General features: G+C 37.0%; 1 protein-coding gene across 19 annotated transcripts in view; it reads right to left on the bottom strand.

Annotated features, from left to right (window-relative positions):
* Positions 1 to 27,590, bottom strand: part of CELF2 (CUGBP Elav-like family member 2) — a 382,596-nt gene that overhangs the window by 31,571 nt on the left and 323,435 nt on the right. For 17 of the 19 annotated variants that reach the window (XM_075208611.1, XM_075208613.1, XM_075208618.1 and 14 more), the window contains 2 exons: positions 25,153 to 25,216; positions 9,377 to 9,508 (listed from right to left, as the gene is read on the bottom strand). In XM_075208611.1, coding sequence (XP_075064712.1) covers positions 9,377 to 9,508; positions 25,153 to 25,216 — 196 coding nt within the window. The remainder of the gene's footprint in view (positions 1 to 9,376; positions 9,509 to 25,152; positions 25,217 to 27,590) is intronic. The other 2 variants (XM_075208630.1, XM_075208631.1) reach the window with 1 other exon arrangement.

Below are 27,590 nucleotides of genomic sequence, written 5' to 3'. Positions count from 1 at the left end.
GAGACAGACATAAGAAAGCCTGACTGGAGTTTTCCACAACACAGCTGATTAAGCCAAATTCCATCCAGGAAAGTGTCATAGATAGAGCTTTTTGTAAAGCACGTTATCCCTATGTTTACAGAAAGTAAAATGAAGCTTTCAAAGGAAAGGACACCTTCCCAATAGTTATAGAGGAGGTTCAGTGATGTTATGGTGTAGCCGTGCTGCATCTGGCACTGGGTGCCTTGACCATTAGGAGGGCTTCATGAAGTCTGGAGATTACCAGGCCAAGTTGGAACACAATATTGAGCCCAGTGTCCAGAAGCTAGGTCTCTGCCAAAGGTCATGGCTCTTCCTGCAGGACAATGACCCCAATCACACTTCAACAAGTAACCAGGAATGGTACAAGACAAGATAATAATAAGCCCAGATCTAAATCCCATAGAACACCTGTGGATAGAACTGAAAACAGCAGTTTGAAGAGAGAACCTTGAAATCTGAGAGAACTGCAGCAGTTTGCACAAGAACATTGGACCAAGCTGCCAGTAGACAAGTGCAGGAAGTTCATCCAGGTCTGTAGTAAGCGGATGATTGCAGCTATTTTGATTAAAGGATACTGCCTATCCTGATTTCAAAGGATAGACAGTATTAAATTCTGAATGAAAAACAAAGGTTCTGTAATATTAACAACAGAGAAGGAGTTGTGGAGACCAAATACTGTTGTCAAATTAAACTTATGTTTAGAGGAAATTGTGAGTTATTTGAAAAAACCCAGCAAGGGTGCCAATATTTTTGTCATCATCTGTACATTAAACCAAATTGTATAGTAATGCAACCTGTAAGGCAAGGAGTCAGCTGTTCATTCTTAACTGATGTGTATTGTCTTGCAGGAGGTAATGCCAATCAGAAAAACAATAGAAGGACTGTTGGAGAACCTGGCTGATAGAAGAACAGGAATCGATAGGAATCAATTGATTGTTGCTGGATGCCCTTGCTGCCACATTGATAAGAATGCACTTGGTACAAAAACATGGCTGCTGGATAGGAACCTGCATGTTTTTACAGGGACCCTTCCTGAAAGAGGACTTGGCTGCCCTATGAAAAGGAATGCATTAAAGGGCATTTATGAGAGTTTATATTAGATTACTGTTAACTTTTTTTGGTCATTTATTTGGAAAGCAGTCAGTCCCAAAAATAAACCAGAAAACCAGCACACTAGTACCGTATATACTCGTGTATAAGCTGAGTTTTTCAGCATACTTTTGTATGCTGAAAAAGGGCACTCGGCTTATACACGGGTGAACTTACCTGGTGTCCGGTCCCTCGGCATTAACTTCTGCATATGCGTTCCAACAACAGGAAGTTCGGCATTTGGAACGCAAACTTGCGTTCCAAATGCCGAACTTCCTGTTGTTGGAACGCATATACGTTCCACTGCCAGGTAAGTGAAAAAATCTCTCTCTCTCTCTCCTTTTTTTTTTTTTTAATTTACAGTGCAATTACATAATGAACAAACAATACAGCCACCATGTTCATACATTTATATCCCTACCCCTTATATACCCCTTTATTTAGGTTAGGTTGTACCCAATACCAATGATTTTATAATCATTTATGAATGTTCCTTGTCATCTACTGTTATTTATGGTTTAGCTAAAAATGATTTCATAGATTGAACCTATCATTTTTATTTAGGTTTTTAAATTAGCGCTCTTTTCCACCCTAGGCTTATACTCGAGTCAATAAGTTTTCCCAGTTTTATGTAGTAAAATTAGGTGCCTCGGCTTATATTCGGGTCGACTTATACTCGAGTATATATGGTAATTATCACAAAAAAAATATATTTATTTATTCAATTCATCTTAAAAGCAGACTGATTACATGAATTTTGAGCCAAACCCCCTCCCATTGTTTAGTATGCGCTGTGCAGTTTATCTTGCTCTAATATTTTTATATACATACACGCTCAAAGACGTTTAAATGTATCAGGTAATACAAAAAAATAAAACTAAGAATTTGGTCATACTAATTAAACTCTGTGAGGCACATACAAATGGATGGCATAAGCGCCTGAACATTTCAAAAGCTCAGTGAGTGTGACCACCTTTTAAATAAATGTTTGTTACAGGGGTAAAGAAAAATGCACTCAATACTCAAGCTGTGTTCAAAGGACATTGCTGAAAAATCAGGATTCTGAAATAATACAAAAGGAAGCTGAACAAAGATATAGTGAAACCTGCAAGAATCAGCACAGAAAATGCTTTTGATATTGACACTAAGCTTTTATTATGACAGAAGCTCTGTTAAATCAGAATTTTTTTTAAACAGAAAGAGAGTTGCAGCGTGATGTTTCGTATATTCTCTCACAGAAATACATATCGGCAGAGGCCAAAGTGACACCGTTTTTCCAACAAAGCCACATATTCAAGAACCATTGCTTTGTTATCCAAAAAGTGAACTTGAAACTGTTATTGATGTATTCTCAATTTCAGCTGAACTCCCTGTTGAAGTGAGCCAATGAAATATTATAGCTTACAGAAGCAAAGCAACAATGCATTACAATGAAGAGAAGTGATGAGGATCAGGTGCTAAAAATATAATCGTAGTGTTAATACAGTGTAGCGAGAGAGTAAACAAAAAACGAGAATGCTGTATTAGTTGAGCCAGAAAAAAATATTTGATAATAGATAGCCTTGTCCTGTAGAATCCCAACCAGTCAATGTATTTGAAAAGTGATACATTTAATATTGTCCAGAAAAAAAAGAATGCAATACAAATTTTGAGGTCTCGTTGTCAAGCATGTTTACAAATGAAAGCTGAGTGCTAATCACTGCCATTGCTATGTTCTTACACCCCTGCTATTTGAATAGACTACTCTTGCCTTATGGTTCTATTTTCATTGTGGTACAGGATAAGTCCTGGTGCTCTTGGTGCTTCCTACATAACATTAACTGAACTAGCTAAACCCCACTGTGACTAAATTCATACCCTAACCAGCATCAGGATTGGCACCCTAATTATAGAAGAGATTTTAATTTTGCATACAATTGCAGCCAAATTTACTACAGATTTTCCATTGTGCTGTACAAACATGTGTAACTAAGTCTGTAAGCTCTGCGATGAGCAGAGCTCTCCTTACTGTTTGTTTTAATGTGATTTACTACTACTTTAATGCATTTATTTGTCTACCTTGTATGCTCTTATTTTATATATACCGTTTTCCTTAATGCCCCACTCTGCCGAGCACTGTGGCACCTTATAAATAAACGAAAGTAATAATAAAAATAGTAACAATAATGTTTGTACAACTTTATAAGAATCAAATAGGTTGAATGCACTCAAGCAAACAAAGCTATACTGGTTAAAGCTACTGAAGACATTTTGAGAGAAAGTGCTATTAGTATTACTATAGATCAATATGAGAGACAACACAATTAACTTGATGCATTAAAACAGCAATGTTGCATTGACAGGCATACTCCCTTTTATCTGTTAATTGATAGCAGTTAAGCGGGATTATACAAAACACAGCTGTGTTGTTCCAAACAAGGCAATGAGAGAAAAAAAAATAAGACTAATACATTTAAAAAAACTCAAAAGATAAAAAGTTGAAGAAATATCCATAAAGATTAATGTTTACACAAATACAGATGATTTGGACTTGCACCTCTTCTATAGAAATCAAAATAAATAAAATACACAAATGGAAACTGCAACCCTATTGGATAATAAACCAACTTATGACAAAACCATACAAAAAGCCCCCTTTAGCATGCTATGAACATCTGAATGATCAAGCCTATCTATTTTTCAAAGGTCTACAAAAGGGCAGCGGGGTCTATGAAGGCTGCTTGTTAGGGGAGTGCTGTCACTAACCACCAACAAACGTTTACACTCTGCATGTATCTGAATATGAAAATCTAGTCTAAAAAATGGGGCGGCACCCAGACATTCCAGCAACCCAAGCCAACCATTATTCCCTCAACCCTAGGCTGTGGTTGAGAAACCACAGGCCATGTCCTGCACTAAGCATAACTTAATAGAGGTTTTCCACCATTTACGGCTGAGCTATGGTAGAAGGTGGGGAACACTTACCAAACTAAACATTATTGTACTAACATTAAGAAATCTTTATTGGCAGACACATGGTGCAAGCTTAATTCTTTCAATTCCGATTATACGTTTTTCTCACATCTTCGCCAATTGACTCACAAATTAACTATGTATTTACAGACAAGCATAATCTTAACATGACATTTAAGGCAGATATTAAAGAGTTTTTCATAACATATTATTTCCCATGTTTGGAGAGGCAATTGGAGATTTAGACTTTCCTTATTTAATGGTTCAGCAGCTGTAGAGAGGATTTAGACAGCCCTGATGGTTACTTTCAATTTAATGACACAGATGAGTTACCTACTTCAACAGTATGGCATGCCTATAATGCAGTGATATGAGCAGTCTTCATTCAAATTTCTTCTAAATTCTTGATACTTACATCACAATATAAACATACACAAGTCAAATTTGAGACCTCTGTTGACAGTATTAAAGTATTGTGCCTGAATAGTTGATTGAGAGCTCTAAAACACCAAAAGTGATTGGTATTTATATGCAAATAAACCCAATATCTTGCTTGGGATTGCTACCTCTGAACCAACCAAAATTTGAAAATGACTCAATACTTTCTACTCCAAATTATATTCAGGCAATACAGCTATTGGTGTCAACTCTCTTTGGACTTAGAGATTCTTACAAGGAACAAATCTACTTGTGTGATCTGCTGTTCAACTGACTGAAATAACTACCCCAATAGAAACCGGTCAGATTACAGACTTTCTCAAGTCTTTGAAAAACAATAAAGGACCTGGTCCTGATGGTTTCACTAACCATCAAACCTTTGCAACAGAGCTTTTTATCAAAAGGGTTAGGAACAGCACAAGGAATAGGAAACCAGTGTGATTTGCAAAAGAAGTAGCAAGTATTGTGAAAGCAAAAAAGATGGCCTTTAGGAAATATAAGTAGACTCAGAATAATAAAGCTAAATAGGTGCATCTTGCTAGACAGAAGGAGGCTAAGAAGGTAATCAAATATACAAAGGCACACGTTGAAGAGAAAATTGCCCAGTCAGAAGGTAGCGGGGGCAAAAATTTTGGCATATAAGTGATAGGAAAAAAAACAATAGGATGAATAATAAGACTAAAGACAGAGAGTCAGAGGGGTATATTTACTAAGCTGCGGGTTTCTACAAAATGACAGCTAGAATCTGATTGGTTGCTATAGGCAACATCCCCACTTTTTCAAACCCGCAGCTTAGTAAATCTAGCCCAGAGTCTTGTTGAGGGAGACAAGGAAATAGTAGATCATCTCAATAATTATTTTTGCTCAATGTTCACTACAGAAAGGGTGGAGCATGGGCCACAGTTCAGATGCAAGTTTACTCATAAAAATGAGGTAGATACAAGTACATTTACGGAAGATATAGTCCTAACAGAGCTCTCAAAACTGAAAGTGGATAAATCAATGGAGCCAGATGTGATACATCCAAGGATACTAAAAGAGCTTAAATGAGTGCTGGTAACATCATTAACAGAATTATTCTATCAGTCACTAGTTACAGGATAATTGCAGAGGACTGGAAAAGAACAAATGTAGTCCAACTGCACAAAAGTGGAAGCAAGAAAGAGGCAAACATCTAGTGAGCCTTACTTCAGTAGTAGGTAAATTAATAGAAACACTCTTAAAAGAAAGAGTTGTAGAATATCTCAAATCCAATAATTTACAGGATCCCAAACAGCAAGGATTTAGTGGGGGGGATCATATCAAACAAATCGTATTGACTGGGTGACTAAAGCAATAGATCAGATCTAGCTTATCTAGACTTTAGTAAGGCTTTTGACACTGTCCCACATTGCAGACCGTTAAATAATCTTGAAAGCTTAAGATTGTATTCTAAAATGGTTGACTGGATAAGACCTTGGTTGCAGGATAGAAAACCTTTTGCAGATGACACAAAGATATGCAACAGGGTAGACACACCAGAACGGGTAAAACAAATGACAGATGATCTAGGTATACTAGAGAAATGGTCAAGAGTAGGGCAATTACATTTTAATTCCAAAAAATGTAAAATTATGCACTTGGGTCTGAAAAACCCAAAGACTAAATCTAGTATTAACAGCAATATAATGGAAACTACTGAGGAGGAAATGGATCCAGGAGTCACTATTTCAGGTGACAGAGACAGGTAAGCAATGTAACAAAGCAACGAGAAAGGCAACTCAGATGCTTGGTTGCATAGGGAGAGGAATCAGTAGCAGAAAGAAAGAAGAAATAGTGCCACTGTATAGGTCATTGATACTGTATTCAATTCTGGAAGCCATATCTCCAGGAGAATATAAATACATTACAAACTGTACAAAGAATGGCAACTAAAATAGTCATGGCCCACAGCACAAAAGTTACCAAGAAATACTAAAAGATCTTAATATGTATAGTTTGGAGCAAAGAATGGAAAGGAGGGACATGATAGAAACTTTCAAATATATAAAGAGTTTTAACAAGGTACAGGAGGGAAACATTCTTCAAAGGAAGAGAAGTATTAGAACATGAAGACATGCACTGAAACTGGAGGGGAGTAGGTTCAGAGGTAATTTGAGGAGAAATTACATCACACAAATGGAAGGGGATAAGTGGAGTAGCCTGCCATCAGAGGGATTGAGGCTAATACAGTAGAACAGTTTAAATATGCTTGGGAAGGACATAAGGATATCTTTACAAAGAACTAAGGATGAAAGAGGGTTTAAAGTTATCATAGGTTAAAAAATGGACACACTAGATGGACCAGGTGGTACTTATCTGCCATCAAAATCTATGTTTCTGTATTTCTATGTAACCATTTTAGTCTATCCTTTTAGCATATCTATAAAGGCTTTTCAACTCCTATTTTAAGGGGCTGATCCCACTCTACATAAGTGAAGCATATTGTACTAATACCAAAAGAGGGAATCACTATCTTAAGAGATGTGAGATTTATAAGCCCATTTCCATGATCAAAAATGATGTAAAGATTTTTGCCATAGTGCTAGCGAATCATCTATCCAAAATACTGCTCTTTCTTATCTATAAAGTTGAACTTTTCCAAGATAGAAAGACCAATTATGTCTGTTGCACTACTGCATTGATTAGTCATGTACATACAGTCATCATATTCCTGATATGTTGTTTGGCTTGATGCACAAAAGGTTCTTGGTATGGTGTAATGGAATTACCATTTTCAAAGTTCTACATCAATATGGTTTTCCTGTACCATTTATTCAAGCAGTTTGTTCACTATACTCCTCTCCCTTTGCCAAGATAGCTACATTAGGGGAGGGGGAGGCTTGTACATTTCAGATGTCACAATAGTTAGCTGTGCCTATAGGTTGTTGCTCTTTGCCAATGATAGCATTTTGACATTGACACATCTGATGATCTCTCTCTCAAATCTTCAATTTTAGCTCCAGATATAAGGTAGAATTAGGGTTTTTGCATTAAACTTACTTTGCTTTTGAATGCAGTCAAATTACTTAAAATTAATTTTAAGTACAAATGGGAAATAGTTGTATTTGAGTGTTAATTTTAAAGCTAACTATTGCACCCTTTACACATATAACTTACATCCATTGAAATTGCATTCCTGACATACCTGTATGCTACCATTTTATGTATCTCCCAATATACATAAGCAGCTCCAAAGATGTATCTTGCTTTAAAAACGTGTCTTGCTTTATTTTGATGAATAAGAAGACAGGAATTGCACTGTCTGCCATGTCCTGTGCCAAATATCAGGGTGGTTTGGCATTACCGATGCTATATTCTTATTATCTTGCACACAGTTCATTGAAATTGTGCAATTGCATTGTCCCATTAACATCATGCTCTGGATTGATACTGAAAGTGTGCTTTCTGAGCAATTGGAAATTCTGCCAGTTGTATTTTGGTTCTGGCAATGTGACAGACAATTATAAGTGAACACCGCTGCCACACTCTAAAGGTGTGGTTTGATTAGCATGCCTCTCTTCTTATGTTGATATTCCAAAATCAAGCTTTTGCCCCTGATGTTTTTTTGTTTCAATAATTTGTTGAAAATCACTGTTCCCCTTGCTGAATGCTTTCCTTACTTACAGATTATGCATTTTTCTATGTCCAAAACACCTTAAACCCACTTGAAAATCCTTTGCCAATATAATTCTGGCTCTAAGAGAACTTTATGATACATTTACAGTCGACTAATTTGTATCTCTACAATGCCATAAATTGATGTAGGACAATGATTTACAATTGTAATTAACTGAAGCAAACCGAGTCATGATATGGAAGGTTGCTTTTCAGAATACTGACCATAATTCACAAAGAGAGGGCTATCAAGATTTTGAACGCATTGGTATTTAACCATTTCTTATATCCATACGCTATTCCATCCTTTAGATCCATGAGATAGGGTTTTTTACCATATATGGTGGTGTTGTCCAGTTGTGACCTACTACTGGGAGGAGTAGACCAGAATGCTCACAAAATATTTTGAGTCAATATCTCCCCAGAACCCAAAATGTTTCTTTTGGGTTTAAGCAAATTTGTCAACATTCCTCTTGATTGCTTCTTAGTCAACTTTTACTGAACTTCAGATTTGCCCTTGGTTCTAGGAAGAAACCATAATTACCCACACTCTCAGAACTTCATAAACTTGGTCCCAACTGGTCAAGTCATAAAATGTGTTACATTGTGGATGCCATAGAACAATATATAAAACATGTTTTATACATAGGCTAACTTCTTTCTTCTCCTTTTATGGGAGGCGGAGATTTCTGCTCTATTCACCCCCACCGCCTTTTTCGTTCTCAGTAAAATCAGTTTGATTTTAAGAGTATATGTTCCCTATTGTTATTTTGTTTTGCAGTTGTTATGCTATTCATTGCAACTAGATTTTTTTTCCATTCATTTTCCTTTTTTTGCAGAATTAAGATTTTCTGAGCACTTTCAAAGACATTTCTTGCTGTATGTTTAGGAATATTAAACACTTTAAAATAACCGTGCGTGCAAAAAGTATAATATATGCAGTCCATTATACAGTCTTCTGCTACTTGTATGCCAAATAGTTCAATGGTCATGCGTAAAGTGGGGTTACAGATTATATAGCATGTGCAGCCAGCCCACCAAAAAAAACTCAAAATGAATCAGAACAATGGGGAAATAAAGACAACTACAATGGAAGTGATGAGATAAATGGAGTTTAAAAAGCCCCCCAAACATGCTCTCTAAATTCATCAATGGAAAAATAATGCAATTGGAGACACAAATGTTTTCTTTGAACATCCTGGAAGAATGCTCTGTGTGACAGACAGAAAACACGTCTCACCCGGGCTTGTTAGCGCTCCCAGTGCGCTAGTCGTTGTGGAGAGAGGATTTGCATTGGTGGTAGCTGAGGTTTGGGCTGCGGCTGCTGCAGCTGCTAAAGTAGCCAAATTCTGTAATTGCAAAGCATTCATGCCTGTGTAGGAGACAAAAGAAACCTTCAGGGACAATGTCACAAAAATAATTTACTTGCTTTGTGAGCAGGCTTCCTGCTTCATGCACTGTGATGAAATCTGAAAATAGTCAAACCTAGTGGAAATGGTAATGGTAAGAAACATACAGGGGATGTGATGTAGTCCAGTAACACAGACATATCTGCCAGGTCTTCAGTTCCTACTTCACAACACATGCCAAAAATAAATAATTCATAATTCAAAATGAAAAAATACAAAAACAATGGGAGCCATTCTGAATTCTGCCAAAATCTTAAACCTCAACACATAAAATAAAGATATAAGAAACCCTACATTTATAACTTGAATAAATTGTTCATATTTGTTTCCCCTTGACGTCCATACTCTAAAAACTGTCAATTATAATGTACATTATGTTTGGAAGGCCAACTTATGCTGTAATTTATTGACTACATTCTTATATCTTGGATACCTTCAAATGATGTAAAATCATTTTGAAGGAGAAGAGGAACACACAACTGGACATCAATATATATTAATGTCTGTTCATTTTGAAAACAAAAAATATAGCTGAAATAAGTGGTTTATATACATTATTCAGCATGTTAAATGTCTCATTAATTTGCTTACAGTTTTCATATTTCACCCTTCTTTTTGGGTTGGAAGGGAAGCTGGCATAACTTCCTTTGCATTTTAAGCTTTATGTTTTAGATAAACAACATTGACGACTGCCTATCTATCTCATAGGTGGGATATGTCTTCTGATTAGTTGAGTAAATACTCTGTTACACCTTACTTTTGTTTTATATTTTACAACAAACGTATATGTCACAATCCCTTATCTTGTATTGGTGATTTAATATTTCAAAATGTTTGTGTGACTAATTGCGTCTGTCGTCAATCAAACTGGCACTTACCTATAAAGGCATTCTAACCTAAATATGTTGGGCCTGAGTCATTAAGGAGAGCTAAGCATAAAAAAGGAGTAACTTTGCACCTGGGCAAAACCATGTTGCATTGGAGAGGGAGGTAAATTTAAAATGTGGGGACAGATTTATAGCTGGAGAGGGGCATGTCCTAAATTAACTTTAAATTTCAGTGTATAAATAAAGCCATCAAGTATTTGTGTGATAGATGAAAAAGCAGCCAGTACTTAACTTATGTGCAAAATAATAAACTAATTTGCACCCCTCGCATTGTAACATGGTTTGTCCAGGAGCAAACTTACACCTTCTTTTTGCTTTGCTCTCCTTAATAACTCAGGCCCGTTGTTTTTAAATTGAATATTAGTATGTGAGAAATCTACATACATTTTTTGGTCTGTGTCTAGTAAACAAGGTGTACATAGGGAGACAGTTTTGGACTTAACATTAAGTGACGCACCCATACTTCTGGTTGCTTCTATGGGTCGCTGTTCATTTTGTCTTTCCCCTCCTTTTCAGCACAGCTATTACACTATAGAAGCTTTTACACTATAAACAAAGGGTGTTTGCATTCAACTCTTTGAAAGGGGGACACATAAAGGTGAACAGTGAGAGAGTATTGTTTAGAAACAGAGAAGAAAGCCTTCTCTATTAAAGTCAAATAAAGAATTAATACTTTTCAAATTTCTGGAGATCTACCTTCTGCTGCTATTTTTACAAAAGGTTTTGTGAACCTTGCTAAATTAATAGCATACATATTTTGTCATAATTTCAATTAATTCAAACAAACTTTCAAAACCCACCCATTCAGAATCGCCTACCCTTCCTTCATCTAACCTCTCCCCCTTTCTTTATCCTTCCTTACTTATCATTTTACACCTCACCCTCTTTCTTCCTCCTCTCCTCATTTCACCAACTCTTATTCTGCTCTCCCTTCGGATTTCTAGTCCCCTCACTACTCTAGCACCCCTTTCTGCTCTCCATTCAGATTTCTAGTCCCCTCACTACTCTAGCCCCCCTTTCTGCTCTCCCTTCGGATTTCTAGTCCCCTCACTACTCTAGCCCCCCTTTCTGCTCTCCATTCAGATTTCTAGTCCCCTCACTACTCTAGCCCCCCTTTCTGCTCTCCATTCAGATTTCTAGTCCCCTCATTACTCTAGCCCCCCTTTCTGCTCTCCATTCAGATTTCTAGTCCCCTCACTACTCTAGTCCCCCTTTCTGCTCTCCATTCAGATTTATAGTCCCCTCACTACTCTAGCCCCCCTTTCTGCTCTCCATTCAGATTTATAGTCCCCTCACTACTCTAGCCCCCCTTTCTGCTCTCCATTCAGATTTCTAGTCCCTTCACTACTCTAGCCCCCCTTTCTGCTCTCCATTCAGATTTCTAGTCCCTTCACTACTCTAGCCCCCCTTTCTGCTCTCCATTCAGATTTCTTGTTCCCTCACTCGACGCCCCCTGGTGTTTCTTTCTTTTCCTGTAATTCAACCTTGACTCTGCCTTCTCTCCTCCCCTCCCCTCCATTACTGGCTCTGATCCTGCTAGTTGTGCCCACACTCCTGGATCCAGGCCCCTACTTTAGTTCACTCCACACCTCTCTTCCTTTTCCTTTCTGGCTCCCAGGGTTCTTTAGTCACTCATACCTCTCTGCCGGACTAACTGTCCTTAGCTGGGTTGTCAATTTAATTGCACTTTGTTTTGTTTTTTTCACTACCCTGTATGCCCTGTTCTGTTTTCTCCTACGTATTATGGAAAAGGACATGTGAAAGGGGTGTCCTTTTTTCTGTTACAGAATAACAGGAACACTAGTTTAAGCACTCTTTCAATTAAATTTTTAGAATAATACCCTTATATATAAAGACATAAAACTTCAAGAAATAGAACATTATAAATGACAAAATATGGCTATGTAAAGGAAACTTTAACACTACCGTAAAGGTTATTTACAAATGTGCAAAACGTTTGTGGCCTGCAGTACTTATGGTCTTTGTTCTTCTATATGCACCAATTTTATGGGTAATCATTCAGATTTGCAGACCAAGATTGGAGCTATCTGCAAGGATGTAAACTGTAGTATCTGTTAATGTGAGGAGATGGGTGGATTAAGGGTGTTCCCTGCTGAGTATGGGCTATTTATGCACTAGCAAGAAAAACATGTGATTTGTGAAAAAGATTATTTAAATAAGATGATAAGGTCAATGAAGGTGCATTTACATGGGTGTCCTCTGTTTATCATAGGGCTGCAGAAAATGTATCTACCCACAAAAGGATGTGGTGTAAACAAGGCCTAAACCTATACTTCTAATGGGACACCTACTGCACCTTCTATGCAAATGTTATATGGAAATTTCTTTTTGATGTAAATGTAACAATTTAAAAACACACAAAAATGTCTCATGTAATAAATGTCCCCTGACTCTTAAGATTAATGATTAACATAAAAGAGGTTAAACTGAGCAGTGTTCTATGAGACAAACTGAAACGTAAAAATGAAATACATGGTCCTAAAGCGGTAGGAGGGTGAACTGTGAAGTGACATTTCCCTCTTTTTACATGTGCTTTGCCAGATGGACCTGCCATCCTACAAAAGTAAGTGCCAAGTGATTTTCTAGGGGCACTTCTTAAAATTGGGAAATGGATGTGCAGCTACAATTACAATAAGCAGACAAATCTACACACTGCACAAATGCTCGGCACGCCTGCTTGCCCTGCACTTCTGTAGATGGCCTTGATCTTATAAGGTAAATATACTGGTACATATTAATTTGAATTCAAAGTTATATTTGTATAATATATTTTTTCCACAATGGACAGGCATGAATGATTAAATAAAATAAAAGAGAAGAAAATAGCTTGAAGTAATCCAGGCAACATTAAACATTCTATTACCTTAGCTACACATTACTCCTTAGCCCATTTTAACTAATGAATATCATTGGAATTGCTAAAACAGAGAACATGCATTTCAGTGCACAAATGTGTTTATTTCGATAACATTTTCTATACCGCCACTTCTAACTTACCACTTCGACCACTGTATAGCACCACCACATTATGCAGCTCTGTGCAGAGAATACTTAACCGTTCCTATCAGTCCATGCCCCATTGGTGCTTATACACACACTAGGGTCTATTTTAGCCAACAGTCAGTTAACTTACATTTACGTTTTTGGACCGTAGGAGGAAAGTGAGCACCTGGCAGGAACCCACACACATATGGGGAGAATAAACTCCACACAGCCCTAGTGCTGTGAAGCAGCAATGATAACTATTGTGCCACTGTGCTGCCTATATGAAACTTTTGCTGAGGGTTGCTCTCATCTCCAATTTCCTGAAAGTTTAACCCTTCATACACTAGCTACCGCTATAAAATGTCCAGCCTCTCATCCTTTCTCACCCAATATATATAATGCTGTTTTTTCGCTAGAGCTTAATAATTGGGAATGTCTCTTATCCAATCAATGAGGGTTTTTATTGCATTAATCATTTACAAAAAAATATTAATATATCCCTTCTTTTTAGCCTTCTGCGCTTTTTCTTTTCTCCTGCCACCACCCAGAATTGTAATGACACAGTAAAACTATATTCTTAATTTCACTCTTGATCATATAAAACATTAACTCATCTCATCTCATCTCCATGGAAAGAAATCACAATCTTCTAGAGACTTAGAGGACCCTACAAAACCTTTTACATACTCTCCAAACTTTAACTACTCAGAAAAAAATTCCCCATATATAATTAATTCAAGCAAGACTTCAGACAAAGAAGTCTTGCTTGACTTTCCAGGCAAATATGGAAAGAGTGGGAATGCATGGCAAATGGCCAGATGAAAAGTTATTATTAGAGATATTAATAATTGCCATGTAGCCTGTTGCTCAGGTCCCTCCTGTTTTTCTTGTGCTAAAGTCCTCCATCACCACTGTTCAATGTCCACTGATTGGTCTAATTTACAAAGCACACTGGATGTGTAGTGCAAAATACATTCATATTGCCCCTGAGTGCCTATATGCTGAAATCAAGGACCATACCTACTCTTCAGAGATAATTTTCCACCATTTGTGGTGACATCTTGGGGGATGTCTCTGCAAAAGGTGAAAATAAATCCAACACGATGCACTGTGCCTATCACTTTAAAATCACTGCTATCATTCAATGAAGCATTTCAGTTTTTCTCCTAAAATACTCCTTTGTTCAGCCTCAGTTTTGGATTCAAATAATCATGATGGTTCATCATCAAGGCCATCTTTATTGCATATTGGATGTGGTGCTGGTTTTTTTTTTAAGCTTTGTCTTTTCAACAGGCTAAATATGCCTCCTTACTAAAGTGCAACACTCAGGCAGAAAATGCTACCTACTAAAGTATTGGATGAGATCTGACCTCTCCCATCTCCAGTCTGGTATAAAATAAAAGTACTTCTGCAGAGTGAAAAAGGAAGGAAGGCCAATAACCATGGGCCTTCTGCGCACCTATAAATTATTTTCAGAATCTTGCTCAGCAAAACAAAATTTTGTTTTAGCATGAAACCATTTTTTTCATGAAACTACTCTGTGCTATGGCCAAATGCTAACATTGGTCAGTGCAAACTCCTGCTCCTCTGCAACCGCTGCCATGTTGCTCCACAACTTCACTGGCAGAAATCTAGCTGCAGCTGTACAAATAGCCTCACGGCACCACCAAAGAGGTTTTTTGTAATGAGGCTCAGTTGTTTTGCTATTCATATATGTGGCCGAATGAGTCAAGTATGATTATATCTATCTATTTATCTACATATCATCTATAGAAAAATACAGTTAATATATAATTTTCTATATATTTGTAAGCAGTGCTTTTTTTGTAATAAAAAAGGTGAACTCACATCACGTAGTCAATCACTATACACACACCCACAAATGTCAGTTGTGTAACGAAACATAATGGTCGCCGCCCGCAGTAAACTCAGCGCGCGACCACACGACCAATCACAAGCTGAACAGCACCACAAGCCAAGCAGTGCCATCACAACCAGCGTGGACGAAGTACACATGCATCGGACTTGACACACAAGCAGCCCGTATGCACTGTTTTAATGATTTTGCCACTGACCTGCTACGCTCGACAGGGTGATTCAAGTCCATGTGGACCAAACATCAAATGTTCTAAAGTTACTTTTAAAAACTTGGAAAATCTGCTGAAAAAATGTGCCGGAACTCAGTTCCCGTGAGTTATATGACAAAAAATGCACTGTTTGTAGGTATAAATACTTGTAAACATAATATTTATGGATATGTATACATTTTAGTTGTGATTGCATACTTTTTATTATTATTATTTTATTATTATTATTAATATACTATTTTTCCATGCCCCTGCTTTGCGCTACATTTTATCTTTCATTGTCTAAAAATGTAAAACAATAATAAGAATATTTAAAACAAACAAATACAGCATTACATGACATTCTACTTCTAATCCTGCAATATTGCTTCTTTTTTTCATGAGCTTATGATATTTGTTTTTTCTTGCTGCCTTGTTTATCATTTTGTAGTTACTGCAAGGGATTTACTGAATCTAAAGTGATTTATAACGTTTTATTTCTAACGCATTTATGTTGTTTGTATTTTTACTCTATATCCAGCACAAGTAGCACATGGTTTAGTGCAGGGGGCACTTTTTATGGTATTCCTAATATGGAGAAAGGCCCCTAGTCTGGGCTAAAATGTTCAGATAGAATCACTTTTTCCAAGATGTTATAACTAATAAAGCTACAATAAAGCTAATATAATGTCAAAGACATTCAGTAGACAATTACAACTAAATCTCTTTAGAAGAAGCTGTAAATGTTATACACTTTAATAAATTAATGTGTTTTTAAAATGGTTTTTTTTACAATGTTTATAGAATATTTTATACTGCTTGAAGGCCTAGGATCTGTAAAAATTACATATATGCAAAAAAATTGTTTTACAGGATGTATCTCGCTTAGAATTATTTTGTTTATGTACAAAATATACTGTACATCTCATGGACCCGACCGCAGATCTGCGTATGTTATAACTAGATATTATCAGATTCTATACTCTCTTTAGATTGTGCAAATTAGGCAAGCTGATTTAATATAATGTCATAAATAGAGACTACATATATGTTGTTTGGTTTAAATGTCTGTATACTTAAATTTTGTATTTTATTATTTTTTTTTTTACAGTTTTTAAGATATTGTTGGGATTTCCTGAAAAAACACATTTATTTAATCATGTGACAAATGTACATATTATTTATAGCTGTTTAAACAATGAGATCTTTTTTTTTTTTTGTGTTATTTTCTTTAGGGTTGGCATGGCAAAAACTTAACATTCACCTTAGGTATTTTTTTGTCTTATTGTTCATATCCATTATCATAAATCTGCATATCAATAAGCTCAAACAGATGTCAGTTGTTAGGAGTGCTTGCCAATCAGGCCTGTTAAAAAGTGACAGATGGGTGGTTATAAAAACATTCTCACAAGACCTATTAGCACATTCACAGAAACATTTTGGAGTGAGTCTGTACAGTCACAGATGCAGCTCTATGAAATAAGGACCTATTTACAAGTGTGATATGTGCATTGCTCCATGTTAGAGGCTGCCCTTTACAGACATGCTCAGTCAAACAGAAGAATAATGTTCAAATTGACAATATTTTTCTCTCCATATACAATGATATATAAGGCCCTTTTACATGTTATTGTTTCTTTATGTCTATATGGAGGCATATCTATCTATCTATTCATCTATCATTATATATAGAAAAATACAGTTAATATATATTTTAAATATTTGCAGGTGTAAATACTTGTAAACATTAATATTTTTGGATCTGTACACTTTTTAGTTGTGGTTGCATATTTTTTTATTATTATTAATATTATTTTTGTAATTATTATTTTAATTACAAATTGAATGTTCCACTTCAGTATGCACAGTAATATGTTACTGTGTTAAAGCGATGTTTCATTCTGATTTTGGGATATATCTCATAACTACTCTTTGGCTACAGAAGACAACATGTCATGTGACTCTTACAATTAATCCAGGTTACTGGACCAAGATAATATTATTATTTTTAGATATGCTGTTGCCTCTCTCATCACAAGACAATTTCTGTCATTTCAGGTACCATTAAACATATTTCTCCAATGTAAGCATACAGGAGAGCGTTGAGCAAAATCGTACAAGCAGCTCTCCTGACCAGAGTAATTTCCACAAATTTTTAATGATTTTTATGTCTGTGAGCACAGAAATGAATCCATGACTGGATGGTGACTTCTCTTCATGAGCTTGACTGACGAGCCACAAGTGAACCTACTGTTTGGCCTTTGTGAATAAATCATTCTGATGCCCTTATCTCATAATAGCTGCTGCTTGTGTGCAAAGGTGAAGTGTGTCCACCTTGTAAAATAATGTCATGCCATAAGATCTTTGTAGGTTGTCAGGGAAGCTGTGGGCAACAAAAAGCCTAGAAGGGCCACATCCATCCCTCAGGGCTCCAGTTGGAGTGTCCTGATGTAAGCAAAAAACAGAAATGAAATAAAAAACACCATTCAGAAACACAGTCTCCTTATGGCATGCTGACATAATTACTTGCTTTTTACTATGCAATCTGATTACCAAATTGTATTTTATGTGTATTTTTGGTACAACTGTACAAAATAAGCATCACATTCTTGCTATATTATGTGGCGTATTTACTAGAGATGATTGTAGAAATTTCGGATAAATTGAGTTTTATGGTGGAACAGATTGTTTTGCAGAAGTGTGAAATTCCGGTGATACAATCTTCGAGTTCGGCTGTTGTTTTGCTATTCTGCAGTATGCCCTTCTGTGCTTTCTGTTTAGATTCACATTTTGCAAAATTCATACTCTATGAATAGAGATGGAATGAAGATGGTCAATTAAATTCTGCTGTGTGGTGCGGAGTGGCTGGGGTAGGACTGGGACCGCTTCAGGTCAAAGTCCGCTGGCAGAACACGCAACCTTTGCAGCCAAATGCGGAATATGCAACAGTTTTGAATTTTGCTCATATTTAGTATTTACAGTCCATTCACTCAGTGATTTGACATAAGCAATACAAATGTTAACAGTATGGGAGAATAATGTGTAGAAGATGCTATAGTGACAGAAGTTACGTATTGCCCTTGTTAACCTCTGTTCACCTGCAAGTGAGACTTTATATAAACTACTTGTGCTTTATTATTAAAGCTCCCAGCTGCAAACCTGAAGCAAACAGCACAACAGGTGTTACATAAAACATCAAGCAAACACTGCACAGAGCCTTATTCTATATGAGGAGTAAAGCAGATGTTACTTTTTTCTCCTGTTAACAACTGTTGACAGCACTGGGAATTACGGTCAGATAGACTAGCCAATAATGACCAGTATGTGTTCAACTAATAGAATACATTTGAAATTGAGTTTTTCTTTTGATAAAGCTACTACAATTTTCTCTTCTCTTGATTGGATTTTATTAACACAATCTTAACAAATAAATTAGATGTTTTACACTTTGAGGTAGAGTTGGTACAGTGGAAACATTATTCTAAAGGCTAATGACAGCTCAAGTGGCTGTTCATTAAGAAAGTAATAAAGAGAATCATTTTAGAAAATGACTTTAGGTAATGAATGCCACCGTTTTAATTCACTCAATCATATGTGGTAGACTAAAACAAATATTGACTCTGAGTAAAAAAGCCAACTGAAGACAGGACACTATTCTTAACATTGTTGTGAATCATATCTTGAGTGTTCTCAAAGTCCGCCATCCACAACTACATGATTTGTAAAAAAAAATTTCTCTAGATTCAAATCATGATCTCATAATATTTCACTGTTATTTTTTCCTTAATTTTTCTCTTAATACTAAATATATTTGTTGACTCCTAAATTATTATTGTGAATTTAATGACATTGTGGTATATTTGGTTGTTTTTCTTTTGTATTTAATTTATTTTAGTTTGTGCCTTATGTCTGCTATAGTCTATATGTCTCAATGTATTTAGTTGGAAAGCAAGAAAAAATGTTTCTGACTGTTTACACTAGTGTTAATGTCCCTTTCTGGTCGCAGAAAACGTTGGCATGCTTTCTGCATTCTCAGGTCTTACGGGCTGTCTTTACTCATATATTAGATTAAAAGTAAATATGAAAAAATAAGAAAGAAAAAAAATATCAACAGCCAGCAGGTGTTAAGATGAGAAAATAATTCTGTGATCTTTACATCTTCAGGCCAGTTTATATTGTCAGACAGCAGGTTTAGATTACTCAAAGATGCCAGTGCAATAATGAGGTGCTGTACCAACTGATCACAGAATATCTGTGGGGAGAGACTTGAACCAGTAAAAATATTGAAAGTCTTATTGGAACTGAAGTTAGAATCTAGAAAACAATAAAACACACAGATGAGAAACCCTCAAGTGATAAACTCTTGCCACCAACAGGAAGCTCCCATTAGAAAACAGCCACACACATTTAAAGGACCAGCCTCTTACATTGGGCAGCTATATATTAGCTGCTTTGCACGTATTAAATGTATATTCTAAACATACTTGCTTATGCTGAGCACTCACACTGATGTTTGAACTACTGATGTCCATGAAAAAGCTAAGAATTTAAATGTAAAATGTTATTCATTTATTGTGTAATGGACTACTTGTCATTAGAGGAAATGTGCTGATTCTGCTGGAAGTATACTATAGTTTTTAAAATAAACCTAATATATAAACATAATTGAAAATAAAACATACAATACATTTTAGAAAACACACCAGCTTATCAATGAAGGTTGACAAACACATACATCATCTTTCCTGTTAAATAGAAATTGCTTATAACTGCTGCATGTTTACAGTATGTAACTATTATAACTTAACTGTAAAGTACAATCTGACCATGTTCCAAAAAGACACTTGAATATCAACAAATTCAATGCCACAACTTAGCTGATGCAGCTGGTCACAAGTATACCTCCCAACTGTTCTTGTTTTGGTGGGATGTTCTGAATGGGGCTTAATGGGAATGTGGGTGGGCTTTTGAACAAATATGCCTATTTGTGGGCATTTTAGCAGGTGCCCCTAGCCATCCTTACCTTAAAACATGACCAACTTCTGTTAAGGGTTCTGCATTTCCAACAGGCCCTGGCTGTAAATATCTATGCTTACATCCCTTTGTTATGCACATAATCAGGTGTTCACTTTTTCCACGTTTAGTTTGCCTACCCTTAAGCTAGGGTAATAATGTGTCATTTATCTGTAATATTAAAGAAAGACTACAGATAATTGTTTCTATTTAAGGACTTAACTCCATATTCCCATGAGGCAAACTTTAGAATGCACCATGAGCGAAAATAAACAATATATGGGAAGTTAAAGGCTCTTCCACTTTTAAAATCAACTTAAAAACTAAGTAATAATAATAGTACTTTGATGTAAGTCCCTCTCCTTGGACCTCCACTATTTGTTGTATTTATTTTGGTCCTGACACATACATATAGCTCTGATTTTCACCTTTGGCACTATTTTGCTCTCTCCGAAACATGGATGATCAAACACAGTAGCTCTAAGGCTTCCAATGTTCTTCTCTATCCCACCTGAGCTGCACATTGCCAGACCTCAAAGGCCAGTTGCAGAGCATGCTTCTAATAACATCACTGCTTCAGCACCTCTCTTAGGTTATTTTGAAAGACATGTTTAATAGTACAATGTAGCCATTCACTGGCCTTAAAGACCTGCATAGCTTTGCTCAAGCTAGTGTTACTTTCCACATTGTCACTTAGGCTGGGTTCACACTACAGATTTGTCACCTGACTATCATGCCAATCACACGATGAACGACTGTTAGGTCTGATATCGCATTAGTGTGTACGCTCCCTCCCTCATGTTTTATCGTTCCAAAGCATATCGTATCGTTTGATTTGATTTTTGAAGTGTGTATGTACTCGTGACCAGCAGTGTAGGAAGATCTCCATAGAGTTTATAGAGTCATGATCTTTTTAGCAGATGGATATGACAGATGAAGAGCACAGATCTGAAGTTAATCTTGTAAAAGGTGTACAGTGTATACACATGAAACGGCATGGTGATCGGGACTTTCAGTTGTTGGTGAAATCATTAACGATATTTCATTGGGAGAAATTTTCAGTAGTCTGTACCCAGCCTTATTCTCATCTACATGAGTTTGAACTGTAACATCTGTCCAGGTTTTTCTTATTAATTATAAGCATACAGATCACACTTACATACTGTAGCAACTGAAGTCTAATATCACATTGTGGGAGAGACATTACATCATACTTGTCAACTTTTGAAAAATCATTTCAAGGAGACAAACAAGAGAACACCATTGCACCATGCATAGGATTGCCCCGCTGAGGGGGGAGTGTCCTGCTCTGCCCAATGGGCGAGCCCTGCTTTGTCCAATGGGCCTGCCCTGCTCTGTCCAATGGGCGTATTTAGTGCTGCTCAGGGACATGTCCAGCACCACACGGTAGAACCTAATAAATTCTGAGAAGCATTCAACCAGAGCATTTTTTTTTATCATTTGTATTATTATCTTTACTTTAGTTTAAAACCCAATCGTACTTTCAAATTGTATCTCTTTATCATTGTTATCAACCTATTTGTCTTCCTATTATCCATCTTCAGAATCTATTATGCTGATCTCTCTATTATGTATGTTTCAAAAAACAACATAATTATGTAGACACTTATGTGTTTTATTGTGATATTTTAAGTTGTATTATGTCTATGGCTTGGTACAGAAACCTGTGTTTTGTGTTAATTTGTGCCCTGATGTCTGCAGCAGGTGTGCATGTGCTCTAAACAGGAGCTAAACATTTGCAGTTTAAAATGTTGAGATGTATACAGTTCTACTTACACACACACATAGCACTCTAGATAATACACCTATTGCAGCACTCCTGCCAACAGTTCATTTTTTCAAATAATATACCACAATTTTGATGAACTAATTTCATTGAACCAGTGCAATTTACAATGAATCCTGCAGGAGGCAGTAACTAGAGTTCTGTTGAAAATCTATCCATAGGTCCTATAACCTATAAAGCGGCTTCTTGCGGAAGACATCACTGCAGCAAGGTAAATCTAACAGTCTGTATTTGTTTTTAAATGGATTATATCTTATTGTTTTCTTTCTGTAAGATATTAACATCTAGCATTCAAAGAAAATAATAAGTGATTACCGACTTATATTAAATTTAATTTGCCTGCAAAATACCTTTCCTTTTCTCTTCCTCCCTGCCCCCTCCCATCTTCTCTTCTGATCTTTTATCTCAGCAGGGGGCCTGACTAGAAACTCAGATCTGCTCAGCAAATGTCCTGGGTGATGCTTCTGTGTTCCGCGATGGCTGGAGTGTTCTGAACCTTCATTGCGCTATCACACAGGTTGCGGCTTCTGGCACAAATGCAGCGTTAGCATATAGGGAGAGACCACAAAAGTCCGGGAGGTTATTTTATTCTCCAGGGAGTCAAGGAGCTCTGCCAGTATTCTGGGAGTCTCCTGGACATTCTGGGAGAGTAGCAACTATGCGTTACATCAGTGTTACTGGTTTGTGCACTGTCCCTCCTTTCACTGATTCATTACACAGGACAGGCTCTGCAGGTGTTTGGTACAAATCTTGGAGAGACAAATGTCATTACAGCATTTAGACTGGTTTGTCCTTTTTCCGTCTTGCATGTTGTCAATGGAAAAGGAAGAATCACTCAACAGAACATACACATTTGTCAATATTCAAGTATTACAGCAGTGTGCATTTCCCCTCCTTGCACAATTGCAGTAGACACAGCAAGCCAACAAACCTGCAGATTTTTTACACTACTAGACTGATTTGTGCTCTGTCCTATTCCCCATCGGTCCTTCTTGCATCAGTAGACTCTACACAGTAGCATCCCATACAGCATTAAATGTTTGACATAACGCAGTGTAGAAACCAATGGCCTACACAAGTGACACTTATCAGTCATCTGCACAGTTCCTTTCCTTCCTTACACTGTGTTAGTAATCATGACATACAGCTTATTGGAGAGACTAAGGTATAGGTGTTGTACAGTGAATGTACTTTGTGCTCTATGCAGCTGTCAGGACAAGCTCACATAACAGCAGTTGAAACTAACATACAGACACCAGTGAAACTGGTTTGTGCACTGTCCAGTTCTCCCTCTTGCCTCTCTTGCACTGTGTCAGAAGACTAGACAGGCTCACACAACAACACATTTTCTCTCACTGCCTAATGTACCCAATAATGTTTATCATGCACAAACACTGATTTGCTGTTTAAAGACAGTGAAATTAAAAATAGACCTCTCTGACAATATATACCGCACCCTGAGGACAAAACAGGGCTTGCAGAAAACACTGGATGAGTAGTATGAAGAATGAAGCCCAGAGCTCATGGCCATGGCTTCATCATGTAGCATCTATAGTCTAGATTTGTTTCACATATAAAATGTTTTCTATAGCTGCAGTATGAATATCCCCAAGTCATCAACTTGCCATCTTCCCTCCCAGAGCTCAACCTATCACATATAGATCTAATTCATACTCATATTAAATATTCTCCAATATTGACCAGTAATTATCTAGCAATGTGGGAAGAAAATGACCATTCAAAGTGTAAAACATGATGGGAAAGCATGTAAAAAAAAAAGGGCTGCATAGCGAGGGCAAAGTAACTTGATGCATACATAAAAGACTAGACCCAGCTTGCAATATTAGGCAGGATAAACACTGCCAGTCCGACAGTCCAGGATAGGGGGAAAAAAAACAGGGACTTTTGTCCTTGTTTGTGAGATTACATATTTATTCATGCAGTGGGGATTATGATTAAAATAAAATACAGCCACATTAATGCTCCAAATTGTTTTGCTTTTGCATCAAACAAAGAGAAAGCTTTCTTGCAGTTTCTCACGGCAGGCATAATGGGCATCCAAGCTCTGATTTACCGCACGGCCTGCCTTCTGCAGCTCCATGTTAAGTTAAAATATCAGCATGGAAGGTCACACAGCGGGAATGACCTTTTACTAATCACTACACATCAGCAACTACAGGCAGAGCTCATTACAGAGAAATTCTTCAACTCACAGCCTTTCAAATGTAGCTTTGATTTTTGGATAATAAAAGACCATTTTATTTTAGGGGGTGAAATAAGGGGAAAAAAAAATGAATGTATGTATTGTGTAATTTTGTTGTCTGGGCTTCCTGTGCAACTTGTCCATTCTGAAAGGTTTAAGACATATTTTAATCCTGTATCGACTCAATGCCTGTAATTTTAGTTTTTGCCAAAGAAGGTCAGAACATTTTCCTTCCCAGTGTTCACTGCCTTCTGTAAAATGCCTCCGTTGTCACTGAATTGATTGCCAGGGCCTTGCAATCTCCACAGAAGTTAAACCGAGGTCCTGCGGTTGTTTTGTCGTCACCATTATTAGAATATGATGCAGCTGCAGGGACTAAAAGCTCTCCTGCCTTTTACAATTGGTTGCTTAGGACAAATGGCGGGTGACTAATGCAGGATAAACTACTTGTTCAACCTCGGAGCAGTTGGTTCAATTTTCCATTTCTAAGAGAGCAAGTGTTTCAATTGAGAATTTAACAGAGGGGTGTCCCTTTTTAACAGAACATCATTAGTGCAAAAGAACTTAAGAGCCAGAGAAAATAGAGCATAATTGGCTAAAATTAAATGCTTTTTTCTTCACTTACCAGCCATTTGCTGAATACCGCTAAATGCACCCAGGTTACTGGAGGAGGTGGCTTGCTGCAGGAGCTGTACAGAAAAGAAGAAAAAAATCAAGCAATGAGGCATCCACAATGAGACAAATTGGCTGCTTGATATGCATTGTCGCACACAGGTTTTTTTTCCCCCTTCTTCATATATTCTGTTTCTTAAAGACTTTTTGCTCACGGATGGACAGGATGTCCCCTGGGTCGAAGCTGTAAATCTATATCAATGTCTAATCTCTGCAAAGAAAGGAGCACACACTAGGGGGACTCAATAAAATCACTGCTTTAAAAACAATTAATCAATTTAGTCTTTTTAACAGCCAGGTGTTAAATACATTTAAACCGACACAGCGCGACTAATTAAAGCCCTCTGTAGTATTGTAGTTACCATAACTCATCTTCAAAGATTATTCTAATTTTTTCTTCTTCTTGAAATATGTCTTTTTTCCAGTAATATACTGGTGTCTGGGCTTCCATGGCTATGGACTGGGACAGACAGACACATGTTTTTATGATTACATGTTATAAAGTTTTAACTATGGAAATTTATAAAGCTCTTGTGCGAATACTGAACAAGCATTAACTATGATTTGCACTAATAAACCTGAAGGCCCCTTGAGTTAAATACTAATTACTCATTAAATGTCAGTGTTGCAGAAAACTAGTTGTTAAGCATACATGTTATTCAGCTGTTCTAATCCTCACTTCAATATTACTTGCGCTGCAGAATAATTATCAACAGGTAGAAATTACCTTTTAATCCATTAATACATCATATAAAAAAATGTATAATTTGGACTGCAATTCACCATGACCCATTGTAGAAACTTCAATTATGCCTCTCTGGTGAGTCCCTATTTTTTCACAGTCTTGCTAACTTAACCCTGCATGCTCTTTGTGCTTTGCATCACCCATTCTGAAACAGAAGGGAACTTAAAATAAGCCAATAGCTATTACCTATTGTCATCTGCATTTGGAAAAGACCAGAAATAGTGAATGCGTAGATTCATGATGCTTTCACTGCAAAAATATATATATATATATATATATATATATATATATATACATATACACAAACACACACACTGATCACTCACAATATTAAAACCAATGACAAGTGAAGTGAATAACTTTTATTATCTCCTTACAATGGCACCTGTAAAGGGTGGGATATAATAGGCAGCAAGTGAACAGTCGGTTCTTGTAGTTGATATGTTGAAAGCAGGAAAAATGGGCAAGCGTAAGGATCTGAACAACTTTGACAGCGTGCAAATTTTGATGGCTAGATGACTGGGTCAGAGCATCTCCAAATAGGCAGGTCTTGTGGGGTGTTCCCGTTATGCAATAGTTAGTACCTACCACAAGTGGTCCAAGGAAGGACAATTGGTAACAGGGCTATGTGTGCCCAAGTCTCATTGATGCACGTGGGGAGTGAAGACTAGCCTGGCTGGTTCAATCCCACATAAGAGGTACTGTAGTACAAATTGCATAAAAAACTAATGGTGGTTATGATATGCATATCGGGCAGCATAGCTGCAGACCATTCAGAGTGCCCATGTTGACATCTGTCCACCACCAAAACCACCTACAATGAGCAAGTGAGCACCAGAACTGGACCATGGAGCAATGGAAGAAGGTGGCCTGGTCTGATGAAACACAGTTTCTTTATCATCATGTGGACAGCCGGGTGCATGTACGTCGTTTACCTGGGAAAGAGATGGCACCAGGATGCACTATGGGAAGAAGGAAAGCCAGCGGAGGCAGTGTGATGCTCTGGGAAATGTTTTGCTGGGAGACCTTGGGTCCTGGCATTCACGTGGATATTAGTTTGACACGTACCACCTACCTAAACATTGTTGCAGATCATGTACACCCCTTCAGGGCAACCATATTACCTGATGGCAATGACATCTTTCAGCAGAATAATGTGCCCTGCCATACTATAAATGTTCAGGAATGGTTTGAGGAACATGACAAAGTGGTCAAAGTGTTCACTTGGTCTCCATATTCCCCAGATCTCAATCCGATCGAGTATCTGTGGGAAGTTTTGAAAAAATAAGTCTGAGCCAAGAGGCCCCACCTCGCAATTTACAGGTCTTAAAGGAGCTGCTGCTAACGTCTTGGTGACAGATACCAAATTACACCTTCAGAGGTCTTGTGGAGTCCAAGCTTTGATGGTCACAGCTGTGTTGGCGGCACTAGGGGGACTAAACAGTGTTAGGCAGGTGGTTTTAAAGTTGTGGATGATTAGTATATATATATATATATATATATATATATATATATATATATGATATATATATATATATATATATATATATATATATATTTTTTTTTTTTTTTTGTTTTTTGTTCTTGTAAGATAGCCATCAGTCTACCAGGAAAATAGAGAATTTTATGTATGACTCCAGAATAAC

The sequence above is a fragment of the Mixophyes fleayi genome, chromosome 4 (assembly GCF_038048845.1).
Source record: "Mixophyes fleayi isolate aMixFle1 chromosome 4, aMixFle1.hap1, whole genome shotgun sequence".
NCBI lineage: Eukaryota > Metazoa > Chordata > Amphibia > Anura > Limnodynastidae > Mixophyes > Mixophyes fleayi.
The sequence above is the reverse complement of the archived record's forward strand: the minus strand, read 5'-3'. Positions and strand labels throughout refer to the sequence as shown.